This window comes from Marmota monax, unplaced genomic scaffold (assembly GCF_021218885.2).
Source record: "Marmota monax isolate L192 unplaced genomic scaffold, Marmota_monax_Labrador192_F-V1.1 WCK01_AAM20220418_F8-fsc00243, whole genome shotgun sequence".
In the NCBI taxonomy this organism is placed as follows: domain Eukaryota; kingdom Metazoa; phylum Chordata; class Mammalia; order Rodentia; family Sciuridae; genus Marmota; species Marmota monax.
The window spans coordinates 1,967,772-1,984,677 of NW_026694604.1; the positions used below are offsets into that span (position 1 = coordinate 1,967,772).

At 46.8% G+C, this 16,906-nt stretch overlaps 1 protein-coding gene and 1 long non-coding RNA gene across 11 annotated transcripts in view; one reads left to right on the forward strand and one right to left on the reverse strand.

Annotated features, from left to right (window-relative positions):
• Window positions 1-9,848, reverse strand: part of Chd3 (chromodomain helicase DNA binding protein 3) — a 25,621-nt gene extending 15,773 nt beyond the window's left edge. For 5 of the 10 annotated variants that reach the window (XM_046422108.2, XM_046422104.2, XM_046422109.2 and 2 more), the window contains exons 1-10: window positions 9,558-9,848; window positions 4,907-5,019; window positions 4,276-4,446; window positions 3,924-4,048; window positions 2,385-2,668; window positions 2,044-2,174; window positions 1,748-1,898; window positions 1,331-1,524; window positions 794-1,027; window positions 417-620 (exon numbers count right to left, since the gene is read on the reverse strand). In XM_046422108.2, coding sequence (XP_046278064.1) covers window positions 417-620; window positions 794-1,027; window positions 1,331-1,524; window positions 1,748-1,898; window positions 2,044-2,174; window positions 2,385-2,668; window positions 3,924-4,048; window positions 4,276-4,446; window positions 4,907-5,019; window positions 9,558-9,828 — 1,878 coding nt within the window. In that variant the 5' untranslated portion in view covers window positions 9,829-9,848. Of the gene's footprint in view, window positions 1-416; window positions 621-793; window positions 1,028-1,330; window positions 1,525-1,747; window positions 1,899-2,043; window positions 2,175-2,384; window positions 2,669-3,923; window positions 4,049-4,275; window positions 4,447-4,906; window positions 5,020-5,517; window positions 5,519-5,581; window positions 5,746-9,557 lie in introns of those variants that run through there. The other 5 variants (XM_058572050.1, XM_046422110.2, XM_046422103.2 and 2 more) reach the window with 5 other exon arrangements.
• The window catches only part of LOC124077653 (uncharacterized), a 19,238-nt gene continuing 11,686 nt past the window's right edge, over window positions 9,355-16,906 (forward strand). Inside the window, exons 1-2 of the long non-coding RNA XR_006846699.2 lie at window positions 9,355-9,473; window positions 11,331-11,416. This is a non-coding gene — a long non-coding RNA (uncharacterized LOC124077653). The remainder of the gene's footprint in view (window positions 9,474-11,330; window positions 11,417-16,906) is intronic.

Below are 16,906 nucleotides of genomic sequence, written 5' to 3' on the forward strand. Positions count from 1 at the left end.
AAAATGAACAGATGGAATAGTCAGAAGACAGGGCCTTGGTGGGGCCAGGAAGAGCAAAACACAGGCAGAGAATATGGTTATTAAGAGTGTGGATGGGCTAGTATAGCTCAGGGGCAGAGAGCTTGCCTAGCCTTTGCCAGGCCCTGGGTTTGAATCTAAACACACACACACACACAAAATTGTGGAGATTGATAAAACATGAAATTAAATAAAGTGAAGAAAGGCTATTTTATCTCTAAGGAAAGAAAGCTAATGAAAATGAAGAGAAAGAAGACTGGAAACCTATGAAAACCATGGAAGTTGCAAGGATATGAGAAGAGAAGCCTAAAATGAAAGAAAACAAAGGAAATGGAAGACCAGAGTAGAATGGCAATAATCAAGGTCCCAGAAGAGGGGCAAAAGAAGGGCTCTTGTACCTGAAGCTCCTTGGCCCAGGAACAGTGCCAGTAGGATAGTCCTACCCACTTGACAAAAAATTCTCGCTCAGATCTGCCTTGAAGAGGGCGGGGGGGTGGAACATCTGGATTCCCATCTGCCTGTTGAGGGGCTGGCACTGCCACAGGTGGCTCCCCCCATCGCCAATGCAGGATCTTCTGCACACGACCCTTCAGCACTGGACACTTCAAGTTGGACACACATGAGAAAGAAGAAAGGCAGAAAGAACCCCTTGTTAGGAGAAGAAAGGTGCCAGAAGGGGAGGGGGCAGAGAAAGGAAGACCTAAACATCTGGGCCCCAGAGATGGACAAAGGGGTCAAGCCTCATGGTAAATGCCAAGAAGGTGGTTCTACTCACTGTGCATCGGGGACACAGCCATTCACCATTGGGGATGTCAGGCAGGGGAGGGTTCAGGCAGTGGATGTGGTAGGAGGATATGCAAGCGTCACAGCACAGGAGCTCCCCACCATCCTTGCACACACGGCAGTACTCCATGTGATCATCCTCTTCCTCCTTCTCCCCTTCCTCCTCTCCCTCCTCTTCATATTCTTCATCTTCCTCCTTGGCCTCCCACTGTACCCCCTCCTTCTCCTAGAAGGTCAAGTACAGACATAAAGGAAAGGATTAAGGAGTGAGACTGGAAAATAGAGGCAAAAACAGGATGCCTGAATCCTAGAAGTGCAGAGAAGACTGGTGGAAACTAAGGAATAGAACATCCCAATTTCCAAAAATGTTGACTATGGGGGCAAAGAGATGGGGGAAAGCACCCAATTAGGATCCTGGATGCTGAGACATCCATTACTGAGGAGCCCAGGCATTTGGGGGTGAAAAAGAATAACTGAAAACAAGGAGGAAAAAGAGGTGGGTGGGTTCCTAGGGGCATGAGGTACTCACACAGTGGGGGCAACTCCATTTGCCCTCAGGAGCCCGGTCAAGCTCAGGATCAAGGCAGACGAGGTGGTAGGCACGAGGGCAGGTGTCGCACAGAATAATTTCCCCACCCTGCTGGCACACCTCACAGTAATCCTGGTGATCCGTCTCGTAGCCATCAACCTCCTCCTCCCCGGCCACTGCAGGACAGCCCAGGACTGTCATATACCCCAGTGAAGGCAAGGAGAGAGAGAGAGAGAAAGCACAAGCAAGAGAGAGAAAAAAGGGTATCCAGGGAGGAGGGAGGGAGGGAGGGAGAGAGAGACAGACACACACACACACAGAAGAGTTGAGTAAGAAGTCAAAATTGGAAAGAAGAAAAACGGCAAAGGGAGGGAAAAAGGCAGAATGACAGACTCAAACAGAATAAGCACCCCTTACCCTTCTTCTTTTTCCTTCCTGGCCGGCCTCTCTTTAGTTTCTTGGTGCGGACAGGGCCATCAGGCCGGCCTGAAGCACTGTGGACACTGCCACTGTCCAGGTCTGACTCCTCAGCCTCTGGTTCAGGGCCCTCATCACTCTGAAAAACATACTGCCCGTGGTTGTCAGTGAGGCAGACTTGATTCCACTCCCCTCCCCAGGCCTTGGGGTCCCAGGTCCAGCTTCCCTTGTAGACCTGTCTCTGGACCCTAGCCCTTGATGCCCAGGTATTTAGCAGAAACGAAGGGGTCACTCACCGAGCCTCCCTTTTTCCTCTTGCCACCAAGCAGCCCTAGTTTGATTTTAAGTGGTGCCATCTTCTTTCCCCGAAGCTTCTTACGTCCATCAGGCACTCGGGGGCTCTTACTCCGCCTCTTATGGCCTGGACCTGAATGAGGGTAGAAACAAGGAGAGAGAAACCAGAAGTCATGACACATCCTGGTAAACAAAGGTCATGGGGATTACTCTGTGGGCTATGGTTTCACTAAGACCCTCTTTCTGGAAAATGTTTCTCTTCTAGCAACTGGGGCTGGGAAGGCAAGAGTTCTAGGCAGTTTGGAGGGTGGAGTGACAGTGGCTGAATAAGCACGTTTCCTACCTTTGCCCTCTTTGGTTTTGGCTCTTCGGATGGGTGGGGGCTGGATATCAGCAGCAGGGGGTGGTAGAAGGGCAGGAGGTCCAGAAGGTGCTATGGGGGTGGCTGAGGAGACAGCAGCTGACACCTGCTCAGCCACAGCTGCTGCTGCTGCTGCTGCTGCCGCGGCCACAGCAGCTGCTGACCCCTTAAAGGGGTTGTTGGCGCTGAACTCTCTCCACTTGGCCCCAAGGATGGTCATCATCTTAGACATTGGGATCTTAGGATTCTTCTTAGCAATTAGGGGCCTGTAAGTATAGAAGCAGAACTCAAACCCTTCACAGATGGTCTAGGAATACTGCCATCTCCCCTCATCAATAGTCTATAGGATTCTGGGGTGATAAAAATATATTCTATTAAGAAAAAATCAATTTAAATAATAAATAGGTGAAAGGAAGTTTAAAAAAAAAACAGTAAGAAAAAAGCAAAATAAAATTTCAAAGCCAAAAAAAAGCTAAAAGAATAAAGTAAAAAAAAATAACATAAACTCAAATGACTTACTTCTGTATACTATTTCCCAGTTTAAAACACTTTTATATAATATCTCATTTCATTCTCACAATAATTCTTGCTATAATTCACTGCATTTTACTAGTTAAACTCATGGAACCTGAAAAAAGGTTCCAGTAGGAAGGAGTCTGATAAATGAAGATTTAATAAATAAGCAAAGGAAATTCTGGAACACTGATGGCCATATTGTTCTGCTCTGCTATAGGGTGGTTAAGCTCTTGTGAAGACATGTGTGGCCCTGAGTGATAACAAAAGCACCAACTTTAGCAGTAAGGTAAGTGAAACTTTACTAAAGACAGCTATCAGTTAACACATCCTGGGGCTAGATACTAAATGTACTGGGCTTTGTACTCATTATCCCATCAAATCCACAGATTCCTGTCAGTAAAACCATTATTATTCCTATTTTACAGGTGAGGAAACTGAGGATCAAAGAAATTAAGTAACTTGCCCAAAATGAGACCAGGGCCTGAACCTCACAGCAGTTGCTTCCAGGATAATAATTTCTGTTAAAATGCTTCCTTCCCCAAAAGACTATTCTATACTTTGAGGGCCATAGTAGCTTAGGCCCACTGGCAGCAAAGCATTCTCCATTGTTACCGGGACCTAAGGAAGGGGCAGAGATTCGATAAATGAGCAAGGGAAATTCTGAAACAATGATGGTATCTCTCAGAATGAGTTTAAAGAGGTCATGGAGGGGAAAATGGGACTGCTGGGCTAGGAAAGGACTCATTACATTCTGTTATTAGACAGTTCCCTAACCTAGGACTGGAATCATGATCTCTGTCCCTCACGCCCCTCAGTGAAGTATTCTTAACTGGAATCCTGGGATACTTAGGAGTCCAAGAATGCCTTGAAATTATGGTGTGAAATTTTGTGAGCATGGGCTGAGAATTTCTCTGGAGAGTAATTTCTTTGCAATGATCGGATTCCAGAGGGATTCAGGACCTCCCTAAAATTGTCTGTTCAAGAGGACTCCCAGTTCCATCCCACCTCATGAACTGGCTGAAGGCTTTGTAGTTGGTGAGTGTGTGGTAATCCTCCTCAGAGAACACATGCTCCACGTCCTCCAGGCCCCAGGTCAGAAGTAGAGTTGCTGATGACTTCTGTTCCACCTGCTGGGTAGGGGGAACTTCAGTGAGGTGGGCACTCCCCGGGCTCTCTCCTGGGCCCCCACACATGCCTCAATACTTACCTACCAGCTTCTTGCTCCTTTCTCTAGTCCAACCCTATCCCTCACAGACTACGCCTCAGGGAATTCCCTTCCTGTTCATGCCTGTTTCTCAGATGTTAGATATGCCTCTCTAATGCTGACTACTCACCCTTGCCCTCTAATCCTACTCACCTTTTGGCCCCCATCACCCTCCCCCTTTTTCCTCCGCTTTGTCTTCTTTTCCTTTTTTTCTCGGTGCTTCCGTCTTCTTTTCCGACCTGGTCCAGTTCCATATTCACTACCCCCACTCTCTGACTTCTCCCGGTACTCATCTCGCTCTGAGCCAAATTCTTCCTCACTGTCCTAAAGAGAGAGAAATAAAAATAACATTTATTCATCCTTACAATGTGCCAAAAACTGTTCTTAGCACATTACATTTTATTTCCATCTTCACAACAATTGTATAATAACTGATTTGTTTATCCAGTTTACAGATGAAGAAACTGAGGCACGGAGAGCTAAATAAATTGCCCAGGAAGACAGAGGGGTCTGAACTCATACAGTTTTCCTCCAAGACTGCTTCTGTTGGATGTTAGGGCAAGTCACATCAACAATGACCGGGCTCTTCACCAGGTTGTAGAGAGTGAGGTAGGGTCCTAGATCCAAGAGATATAAAGTAATGGGGTGTGGGGGAGTGTGAGGGGGTCAAGCCTCCTTGACTTCAGGACACCTCTTTACCTGGATAATCAGGAAAAAAGAAAATGTGATTTTCTGGGAAAGGTCCCTGAGGCTTGCCACAAAATTAGGAATCCCTGTCACTTACAAGTTTCTTGCGTTTGCGGGGTTTGCCTGGCTTGTTTTCCTTCTGTTTCTTGGGTCCTCGCTTTCTCTTCTTCACACCCAATGCTGAAGGCAGCAGCCGAATGTCATCCTTATCTTTGGAGCAGAGAACATCAGAAAACATAAGCCTCTAGGTTCCTAATCTCTAAGGCCCTTCCACACCGCCTTCCCTACTGCCTCAGTCCCACTCTCTAGGAACTGGGCATTAACTCCTCCAAACCTTGCTGCCTTTCACTGGATGCAAACAGAGTGTGTTGAGTACTCTGGGATGCTCTGGTTCTGAATGGGAGGTCAGGGGTCAGAAAGGAAGAACGCCAAACCACTCCCATCTCTCCCCTCCTACTAACAAGGGACCAGGCTCCAGGCCACGGGCTCTGACTGTGTCAGGTCCTTTCAGTCACCGCCAGGACTCCTCCTGCCTTCCCCTCTCTTCGCCAGCTGGCATCCTGCCCAGGAACTGGGGGAAGCCATGCCCAGCTGCTGGCCTGGCCTGACCCCAGCACTTGGAGTGGGGAGACACAAGCTGGCAGCTCCCTAAGCCAGATGCTGAGAAGGGAGAGCCAAAGGTGGACACCTGGGTTCTCACACTAACACCCTGGGGGCTGACATGCTTTTTGCCAAGAGGGAGGCCTCTATTTACATTTCCTCAGATAATCACCGGCATCTTGTCACCCCAACATAGTCCTAGAGGAAAAGAAATCCTCAGCCAGTCATTTTCATTTCTTACCCACAGGATCATAGTGTCTGCCTGCATTCTAACCAGAGAGGAGGAAATCTCCAGAATTCCCTTAATGATATACCTCTCCTCCCTACTAGCTTGAAATCTGCTTCCAAATCTATTCCCATATTCTTGCTCCCTTTGAGAACCCAGGGACTGCACCCTTTATCCCCTGATTTTATTCTTCCCCTTTATTCTTTGTTCCAGACATCCTGATCCATCACTATACAGACAACCTAGGAGTCCAAATGAAACAAAGATATAGGTACTCAGAGATGCCCAGCATTTGTGTTCTCCAATGTACACACACTCACGGGCACAAATCCAGGAGTCAGCCTGTACCTGCTTCTGCAGGGCAGGATCCCTGACTCTCTCACCAGAAGCCTCTGTCAAGTGGCCCTGGGCAGGTTCTTCCCTGATGCCTCCTCCACCCCATACTCTGTGACCCCTGCCAGTATGCTGAGGCTTGGGAGCCAGTGTTGCTCCTAAACAGGAAGACGATGTGCCATACAGACTGATGCCACACAGACTGGGCCCCTGTTAGCCTCTGGCACCTAAGCACTAGACTAACCAGCCAGACCTGTCTTGTCCAGGCAGAGGCAGCTGCTGCAGGAGGGGAAAGCCTGGGTTTGGCCCAGACCTTGCTCTAGGACACACAATCCTCTTTCCCTCAACAGCAAGGAAAATTAGCCACAATTAACAACCAGAGGCCTGGGTTTCCATTCCCTCAAATTCCTGGCACCTCCCTCCTTTCACACTACCTTTTCTCCTAACTCTGGCAACCTGTGTCCTCTTGCGCTGAACCAGGAGGACACTCTAGCACTGGCTGTGGATGTGAAAGGGGGCTGCCTGCCTAGGACCAGGGTGTGAAAACCGAGGTGGTGGGGGAACTGTAGTAGGAAGTCAGGAGGACGCCAGGCTCCCCTGAACCCCAGGGATTTGGGTTAACACGAACATGGAAACGGAGGCTGCCGGGGCAGTGGCAAGGGCAGGCCAACTGGCGAAGGATCAGGAAAGTGGCCTGGGTCACTCCCAGCTGGGGGTGGGGGCCCCGCACAGCCTGTGAACTCCACTACCCGCCCCCCCCCCCGCCCGCGCAGCAGGAGGTTCCCGAACTTGGAAGGACGTACGCGGCGGGGAAGGCAAAGGAGAACGGGCGAGGGGAGGCAAGGGAGGGTAATAAAGCAAATCTAAGTCCTAACCTCTGTCTCAGCAGCCACTCAATGCTGGCCTGGAGCCCAGACTCTCCCACATCCCAGCTCAGATCTCGGGAAGGCGGGGAGGGAGGGTGGAGCCTGGCTGCTCAAGCCCGGGGGAGGAGCCTGCGCGAAAGCCTCGCCTCCCACCCGCCCCTCTCTCCTAATCTCACCATCAATCTCTCACACATATATTTATTTTTTCTCAAATTCCCCTCCCTCCCCCACAACGAACCTCCATAATAGGTCTGCTGCACATGCGTACTGCACGCAGGGGGTGGGTTTGTATTTTCAGACCTTTTGCAAAGAAACTACCAGAATTTTCCGCACCACCCACAATCATTCCCCACCCCCACCTCAAGGAATCACATCTATATATTATGTTATATTATTTCTCTAGACTTGCCAGAAGGGGGAGGGAGAAGAAATGAGTTTTTTTGGCTTCCTGCTCCCTTCCCCCACCAACACGAGTGCTATTATTTTAAACGTTTAACAATGTAAGGAGACTGGAGCGAGGGGGAAGGGATAAAATTGGTCTTGAGTAAGAATGTAAAACAAAATGGTGAGAATCAAAGCAGTCGGAATGAAAAACAATGGAAAGCTCTCAGATGTACAAATTCATGTTCCAGAAAAGGATGAGGGAGGGCAGCCTGAGCAGATCTCCTCTGAGGAGGCTTATTCTCCCCACACTTAGGTAGACAGAGATAATGAGCAGGCTAAAAATATTTTCCCAAAGTTTTACCTCAGAAAGTCATCTGAGGGGGTGTATCTGGGTCACTCATTTGACTCGGAGGGCTGAAAGGGAGATAGCATTGCCCAGGGAGAGAGGAGAGGTGGAATTTCACTTTAGATGTAATACTTTAAAAGCGTCTGACGTTTCTTCACGATTCAGAAAGCAAAGAGGGAAAAGGGGAGGGAGTAGGACACAAAGACCCATCTCAACCTTAGATTCTTTCATGCGCCCCTCTCTCTCAAACCCAGATCCAGGATCAAAAACACCCAAATACCAGATTCCAAGTTCAGAATACAAAATAGGTGAGGGCTGCTATTCTCCTAACTCACCTGACATCCTTTCTTTCCCTCTTTCGGCACCTTGCTGTAGGCAACCCTACAGGCAACCCTTTCCCCACGACTCTTTTATTTCTTTTTTTCTCCTGTGAATTCTGCAGGCTGGCTCTCTGGGATAACTTTTTTAAAACTTTTCCCTTTATAATATAGACAAGCCTGGGGGCACAGGGAGACTTGAACCAGTCTCCATTAAACACACACCCCCACCCACCCACACAAGAAAGCACTCCCTCACTGTCTCCTCAAAGGTTGCCTCAACTAGATAAGAACATGTGCCACATAAGCCACACGGATCAATATGACAGTTTTACAAAGAGCATGATGGTAGACGTTTTGAAGTCTGGAGCATCTGTACTGCTCTGCAGTCCCCAAGCAGCGGGTGCAGACACCATAAGGCTCACCTATCCCAAGGAAGCCCCAAAATCCCTCCACGAGGAGGGTGGTCTGAAGGCAGCCACTGCTGGGCTCCTGATGCCAGGCAGCAGTCTATCTCCATCACTCCCGGAGAGTGCCGCCCAGAGCGCCGGGTGACTTGTCATTCAGGGAGAGGGGTGCTGAGTGATGGTCAAGCTGCAGACCAGCTGGATGGGCAGGTTACGCCCCCCCAGCATGGTCAGGGTGTGGGTGGTTTCGGCCAAAGAGTGAGTGACAGTGAATGGCAGCCACGTGAGAGTCACAGCTGGGCAGTTCGGCCAGCCCAGACTGACAGGGTCCTGACGGGGAGAGGGGGCCGCACTTGACACAAAAGAGCCCGAAGCAGAAGAGAGATAAAGGGGGTGGGGCCGGGGACATCTGGCTCCCCACTTTCCTCTCGTCCCCCAATCTTAACTGACTCTCACGATCCCCCAGCTGGGGAAGTGGGGGGTAGCTCAAGTCTAACTCCAGGAAGTGGTCTGAGTGAAGTGTTGCCGCTACCTGCCTCTAGTCATCAGCCGCCCACATGTACGCGACCCCTTCCCCGCGTGCCACCACACGCCCCAGAGCTGGAGGGCACCGAAGTCCCCGCTGGTGGAAAGGGGTCCTATGGACACTGTCATCTTTCTGCCGGCCCAAGTGCCGAGTGGAGTGGGGTGGGGGTTTGCTCCACACCACACATAGAAACCTCACCCTGCCTCGGTGCAACCCCACCGGGGTCGCAGCCTGAGGGGCGCTCGTTCGGCCGCCCCTCCCCCACGCGCCCCTCCCCCACGCCGCCGTCCGGCCGCCAGGGTCTCCGCGGTCCCTCGCTCGGCCAGGGAGGGGGCCCTGGCTTCGCCTCGGCCGTTTCCTGCCTACCCCCTCCCAGCCGAGGGTAAAAAAAAAAATCTCCTCCTCCTCCTCCCCCGAAAGCCGCGACCGAGTGGCCCGGTCCGCGCGCGCAGCTCGCGCCCAGCGCTCTCCAGCCCGGGCGGCAGCAGCGGCGGCGGCAGCGGCAGCGGCGGCGGCGGGGGAGGGGTGCGGCGGGGGAGGGGAGGAGGCCCGGCCCCGCGGCCGCCGCCGCCCGGACCGCCGGGACCGCCAGGACCGCTGCAGGGCGCCGGCCCTAGACGGTGGTCCGCGCCCCGGATTCTCCTCGGCTCGGCCGCGCGGTGGGTGCCCGGCCCCCCGCCCGGCTTCGCGCGCCCGCGGCTCCCACTCGGGCTGGGGGGGGGGGAGTCGGGGCAGCCGCTTACCTGGCGGCGGGGGCGGCGGCGGCGGGGGCAGCGGGGGCGGCGGCGGCGGCGGCGGGAAGAGGTGGCAGCCGGGGGGGCTGTGGCGGTCGCGGCCCCGGTCGTGGCCCGGCCCGCGCCCGAGTACTCCCTCGTCGTCGTCCTCCTCATCGTCCTCGTCGGCCGCCTCCACCTCCTCCTCCTCTTCGTCTCCCTCTTCTTCCTCCTCTTCTTCCTCCTCCGACACCACCATCTCCTCCTCCTCCTCCTCCTCGTCCCTCAGAGGGGAAGCCATCCTGTGGCTCTGGCCCCCCCACCACCCCCCCACCCACCGCCCGCCCGCCTCCCCCACCGCTACCACCTCCTCCTCCTCCTCCTCCTCCTCCTCCTCCTCGGCGGCGGCGTCCTCCTCTTCACCGCCTCCCCCAGCCCCCCAAACCCCTGGGCCACCCTCCTCCAAAACCCCCACCCTCGGGGCCGCCGTCTGAGGAGGGGGGCCGAACCACCTCCAAAAATGTTCTTGGAAAATTTTGAGGAGAGACTTTTTTCCCCCTTCTCTTTCCTCCCAAGAGAACAAGAAAGGGGATTTTTAAAAAGAAAAAAAAATTATATATATATATGTGTGTGTGTGTGTGTATATATATATATATATATATATATATATAAAAGTTTTCGACTTCTCTCTACCCCCCTCTCCGTTGCTTTAAATATATTTAAATTCTGAGGGGGGCGCTCAGAAATATTTCTCAGAGCTGAGGCACTAAGATGGCCGCCTTGAAATTATTTTTAAAACAACCCCCCCCTCCAGCACCGCCACCCCCTCCATAAAGAAAGAGAGAGGGGGAAAAATCCCCTTTTAAAACAAAATGGCTGGCTTAATATTTCATTTTTCACCCCCCCATTCTCCTCCCTGTTACACCCCCATCTCCAACCCTCTACCCAGAAACCCACAAATTTCTTCCTTTTTTCATAACTGATTAGTGCACAGATTAATAGAGATATTTTCCTTGTGTACTGAAGTGTGTGTGTGTGTGTGTGTGTGTGTGTGTTGGGGGGGCATGAAGGATTTCTGCATAAAACAAAAATGGCTGCTGTGACTAACTCCCCCCTTATAAAAAATATTTGGGGGGGGCATTAATCAGTACTCATGCTCAGTCTGACATCAGCATAAATTGTTAAAGGTTAACTAGTTAGATACTAGTCCAACTAGATTGAATTTTTTTTCTTTTCTTTACTAGTCTCTTTCTCCCCACCTCCCTTCTCTAAAGAAAAGCTTTTTTTTTTTTTTTGAATACTTCAGAAGGGAGTGGTTTGATGTGAAGGTTTTTTTTTTTTTCCCCTTCAGGCATTGAAAAGGAAAAAGATGAAATATATGTTTATATATAACTCTGTTTCTACATACCTCATTGAAGTCAAAATGCATTTAATTGTGTAGGCATCTTTTAAATGAGAAGCGGTACTGGATATTTTTCTTATTTCTTTAAAAAAAGTGACAGAAATCCTAGTGACTTTTGGGGGAGAGATATGAATAGATACGATGATTGAGTTTTTTTTTTTCAAAGGAGTCCATGTTTGATTCTCCCCTTTGCCCAGCCTTTTCAGTGATTTATAATTGTTGTAAATTTTATCTTCACTTTTTTTCTCTTTCCCTCAGCCTCCCCTCCCCAAGTTGCTAGCATATAAAATTAAGCTGACTTGAGGAATTAATTTGGGGTTAAACAGAACAGATTTTTAGAATAAAGGGGAGAGATAAAGTCTGAAGATTGTGAAATTATTTTCTCTTTTCTCCTGTTTCAGTATATTTCCCTTCCTCCATGATCTCCAGCACTGATAAAGTAGAAGAAACTGAGGTACCAGGAAAGAGAAAAGTAACTGGGACTGAGGTAGGGGTTACACTCAGGCATTTTTGTCTATCTTGCTAACCCTTGGTTTCCTCTACCCTAGTGTTTATTTTAAATGTGGTATCAGGAATCAGATGGACAGTTGAAAACGAGTCCAAAAAGTAGCTTTCTCAAACAGATTTGATCAGAGAGGTCTAGACATAAAATACAGCTTGCCAATGAATGGAGCAAAGGAAGGAGGTGAATTAGCTTTAATTCTACCCTTTTTGTACCTCACCTTTTTCTTACTCTAGTTTTCTCCCATTCTTTTGATCTCACTTTGCCCCTCCCTTGCTTCCCATCCCAGGCCAGTAGAATGGTCTCTTTCCTGGGCCATTTCTCACCTCTGAAGTGTAATTGCTGGCCCCCAGCCCTGCTCAAGAGCACAGCAGTCAGAAAGCATTAGTGACAAGGGAATACAATATAAATTTTTGTTTATAAGGCTAAAATAAAATGTTCATTGTTGATATCCTACCCCGCTCCTACTACTGTACCTTATTGAACATTGGTTTCCCCTTTTTTCCCTAATAATTTGAACTGTGAAACTCTCTTTCCTATGCTCCCAAATCATTCCTCTTCCATTCAATTTAGCTCTCTTGTCCGCTCTCTGAGTCTCTGTACTAGTTCATCTGGGTATCTCCTTTTTTTCTGAGTATGGCTTTTCTATGTGTGCATCTTTATTGTTTGCTAATACTGTCTGTCTTGCCTTTGACTCTCAGTCTCCATCACCTGCAAGTGACTTTCCATCTCTGTCCTCTGTTTTCTTCTGTCTTCCTGTGTCATCTCTGTGTATGGCTCTTCCTTGTTTGTGCCTGTCTCCCCCTTTCTGGTCCCTTCTGTATGTCTGTGGATCAAACCAAGGTCTAGAAAAAGTGTCTCCGTGTGTGTGTGTGTGTGTGTGTGTGTGTGTGTTGGTGGGGGTACACTATGCATCATGTGGTGCTCCACAAGTCTCTCTGCCTTCGGTCCTCTCACTCTATGCTGAATCTCTCTGCCCGCCTGCCACATGTGGCATGATCTGCAGGTGTGGGTGGCTAAAGGTGGCCATGTGCATCCCTATGCAGGCCTTCATCATTTTTTCTCTTGAGTATGCTTTATATACAGATTTTTTAATCTTCCTGATTCTCTCCTTGTTCATCTGCCCCTCTGCCTGTCTGTATCTCTTTCCTGATCTTTTTTCCTCCCTGCTGACCTCTTGATTTGTCGTCTTCTATCCTTGTTTCTGCCTGCCTCTTTACCTGCTTGCTCTTGTTATGGTGTCTGCCTGCCTGCCTGTCTGCTCCTTCCTGACTGGCTGGCAGCCTTTTTCTCTCTCTGGTTGTCTGTCTGCTTCTCTGGCTGTTTGCCCACCACTCTCTCTCTAGCCATCTGTCTCCCCGCCTGCCTGTCTCTATCACTTTTTTTAGCCTGCATCTCTTGGTTTGTCTACCTTCCAGGTCCTGCTATGGCCATCCCCATCTTGGTTTGCCTCTTATCTTGCCCTTCTACTTGTTCCTATTTATCTCTTTTCATCATTTTTCCTTGCTTCCCATTAGTTCTGTCTTCTTGCCTGTCTTCCCTACTTGCTCTCTGTTCTCTTACTGCTTAAAGCCTGTATCTTTTCCCTCTTTCTGTTTATCACCTCTTTCTCCCTTGACTTGCTTTCTGCTAACATCCCATGAAGGGGGATGGTCTCTCTCTCCAGACTTCTCAGTAACCCCTTCCTCCAAAGTCTTACCTGCTTTTGTATCATATCTCCTACCCTGTCTTCTCTCACACTTGCTTTCATTTCAGTCATGTCTTTTTCTTTCTGCTTCCTAGACAGGCTGCCTACACCTCAGTCTTTTTGCCATTCCCCTAGTCTCTATTTTCCTGCCTTTTTACTGTCTGTTTGATAGGCTCTTTCTTTATGTCCACATCCCTGCTTGCTTTTCTTTCTTTTTTTGTTTTAGTCCCCTCTTCCCCAATCAGCTTTAGTCCCCTCTTCCCCAATCAGCTTGTGTGTGTATGTGTGTGTGGTGTTCGGGATTGAATGAAGGGCATTGCATGTGCTAGGCAAGCACTCTATCACTGAACTATATCCACAATACTTTTTATTTTTTGAAACAGGGTCTCATTAAGTGGCCCAGCCTGGCCTCGAACTTGAAATATTCTGGTCTCAGTCTCCTGAATCGCTGAGATTACTGATTTATGCTATTGCGCCGAGCCTCAATTAACTTTTGAATAGACATAACTGTGGTATGAAAATGTAAAAGTACTAGCAGTGTGCAAAGTAAACCTCCCATTTATTCGCTCCCTGGCCATGATTTCCTCTCCCAAGAGGCAGCCACTATGTCACATTTCTTGGATAATGCCTGAGAGAAGAATCTATACATACACAAGTCTACTTGGTTTTGCTGTACTCCTTATGTTTTTTTTTTTTTTTTTCAGTTTTGCTGGATGCTCCTTCCTAACTTTACATGACTTGCCACCTCTTGCCTCTTGTCTTTCTGATTCTACTTTATGGAACTTCTGTTTTTGATTGACTGTTGCTAATTACCTGCTTTTACTACCAGTACCAAAGGAATTCTTAGAAAGGTCTTGTTCTCTCCTGATCTCCTATTCTACTCTACATAGTTGTCTGGAAACATACTCTTGGTCTCTTCATTGCTGAAGTATGTATTAATTGAGAAAAGAAAGACATGAATGCATTAAATGAATATACTAAAAACTACCAGATAAATAGTAGTACAATTAATAAGTACAGATAGTTTGTAAGCTGTGCTTAAACACAAATAGACAGTGGCCTGCTCTATCTTTCCTTTTTATCTATATGAATTCTATGAAGTCATACCAACCTAGATCCTTTGAGAGTTTTGTACTGTTTTGCTTTGGTACTGGGGATTGAAGCCAGGGGATCTTTACCACTGAGCCACATCTCCAGGCCTTTTTACTTCTGTTTTGATAAAGGGTCTCATCAAGTTGCCCAGGCTAGCCTCACACTTGTGATCCTCCTACCTCAGCCTCCAGAGTATCTCAGATTACAGGCATGAGCCAGCTCCTTTTAGGTGGTTGACTTGGGCCTATCCCAGAAGTTTCTTTCTCCTCATCTCAACAGCTTTGCTCCTTATTAAAATGTCTCCTTTTTCATCCTTCCTTCTGGATCTTCTCCCATGCTGCCTTAGAAACATTATAACTCTTTAGCAGGGAGACAAAGACTCAGCTTCTAACCAGGTCTCTTTGAGAAAGATGATAAGACTTTACAGGATATACTGTTCTTTCATTTCTGCTTATTTACTGTATATTCCTGAATTCAACTGTTTTAGCCTCTTATCTCTGTGTTGCTCTTCTTTCTCCCCCCACCACCCCTTCTCTTTTATTTATTTATTTGTTTATTCTTTCTTTGTATCTGTCTTGGTCTTCATTCTAGCTTTTCCTTCTGATTGGCTACCTCTCCTCTCTTCTGTGTGATTGACATATATCTCTCCATCACCCCATCTGTCTGCTGGATTCTCCCTGTCTGCCTGAAATAATTATAAGGCACTCTGTTGTATAAAACACTGTTATCACTTTGTCTTCCTTCTTACCTTATAGTTTTCTTCATCAGTGTGCCTTTCTTCTCTCTCTCTCTTCTCCTTTCTGTTCACTTATTTGTGTTTCCCTTGGTGATCTTGCCTGCCTCACTGTGGTCATTTTTTTCTGTCAACCTGTTTTTCTGCTATCCTTCTTCTATACCTGGTCAGTTCTTCTGTCTCTCCTTCTGTGTTTCCAAGTTTCTCTATATTTCTTTCACATGTCTATGCTTATTAGGCCTTTTATCTATGCCTGTATATCCTACTGACTCTAGCTGCTTGTCTCCCTGCCTGTCAGTTTCAATGTAGGCATCACCCTCTGCCTTTTTCTGTCTTTCTGTACTTTAAAAAAAAAAAAAAGAAAAGAAAAGACTGACTTTTTTTTAGCTGGGTATGTTGGCACACACCTGTAATACCAGTGGTTCAGAAGGCTGCGGCAGGAGGATTGCAGATTCAAAGCCATCCTCACCAACTTAGCGAGGCTCTAAGCATCTTAGTGAGACCCTGTCTTAAAATAGAGAAGGCTGTGGATATGGCTTAATGGTTAAAAACCCTTGGGTTCAATGCCTGGTACCAAAAAAAGATTTTTTAAATTAAATCCAGGGCTGGGGATGTAGCTCAGTGGGTAAAGTGCTTGCCTTGCATGTGTGAGGCACTGGGTTCAATCTTCAGTACCACATAAAAATAAACAAATAAAAAATAAAGATATTGTGTCCATGTACAACTAAAAAAAAATAAGTAATTAAATCCCTATGATTAATGGATAGAGACTTTTTAAAAAAAATTAGACTTGTTAAGGTGAGAACAAGGAATTCAGATATGCAGCTATCAAATGCAAAATAGAAATTAGATGCTCCCCTGCACACATACAAAAGGGAAAAAAAGGAAAAACATTGAGGGGACTCCCCAACCAATAATATTATTATGTAAAGAAAAATCAAGAAATTTATTTGGATTAGAAATTATTTTTCCCCAGGAAAAAAACTATATATATATATATACACATACATATATATATATATATATATACACATACATATATATATATATATACACATACATATATATATATATATATATGTAATATCATATATATGTTCATGATGTTATGAATACCCTGAAGTCTGTGACCTCAGGTTAAAATTGATATAGGAAACTAATAAGTAAAAATGCACAGAATTGTGCTCATACAACATGTAGATTGAAGTATTAAAAACACTGTAATCTATGATTTTCCAAATATGTTACTGATAATAATGAAAGGCATGTAAATTCTCAGGATATTTTAGACTCAATCATGGAATTATAGCAACGGGGAGTCATCTAAATCATTGGTTGCCACTTGTCCTTTCCCAAAAAGCCTATCCTTTATTCTGAATTTTTTTATTTCTTCTATATATTTTCATGTAGGATAAATATGTAGCATACTACATTTAGCATATAATAAATATATGTACATATATTTTTATGTTACATATTCTACATATCATAAGTATTATATAAATGTACACACATATTTATAAATTAACAATTACATATGCACCCAAACTTTTATAATGCTAAAAATGTCCTTTGTAAAAGTAAGATAGATCTGTATGGAAGAAGGTCCATGAGTGGATTTTAGAGAGAGAGCAAGAGAATGGCTTTAAAGTTTTTGTTTATTTACTTATTGCAGTAGAGGGGTTTGAACCCAGGGGCATTCTACCATTGAGGTACATCACCAGTTCTTTTATTTTGAGACAGGATCTGGCCTGCAACTTGTGATCCTCCTCCCTCAGTCTCTTGAGTAGCTGTGCCACCATACCTGGCTGAAAATGACTTTTTAATATTTCCTATACAATTTTAAAATTTTTTCAGACTATATTTACATGTTTTATAATTATAAAACATTTAAAATATCTTTTTATGAAGTAATGATGATGAGTATGTGTGTCAGGGTTTTGTGGTTCTTAATGTCCTTAAC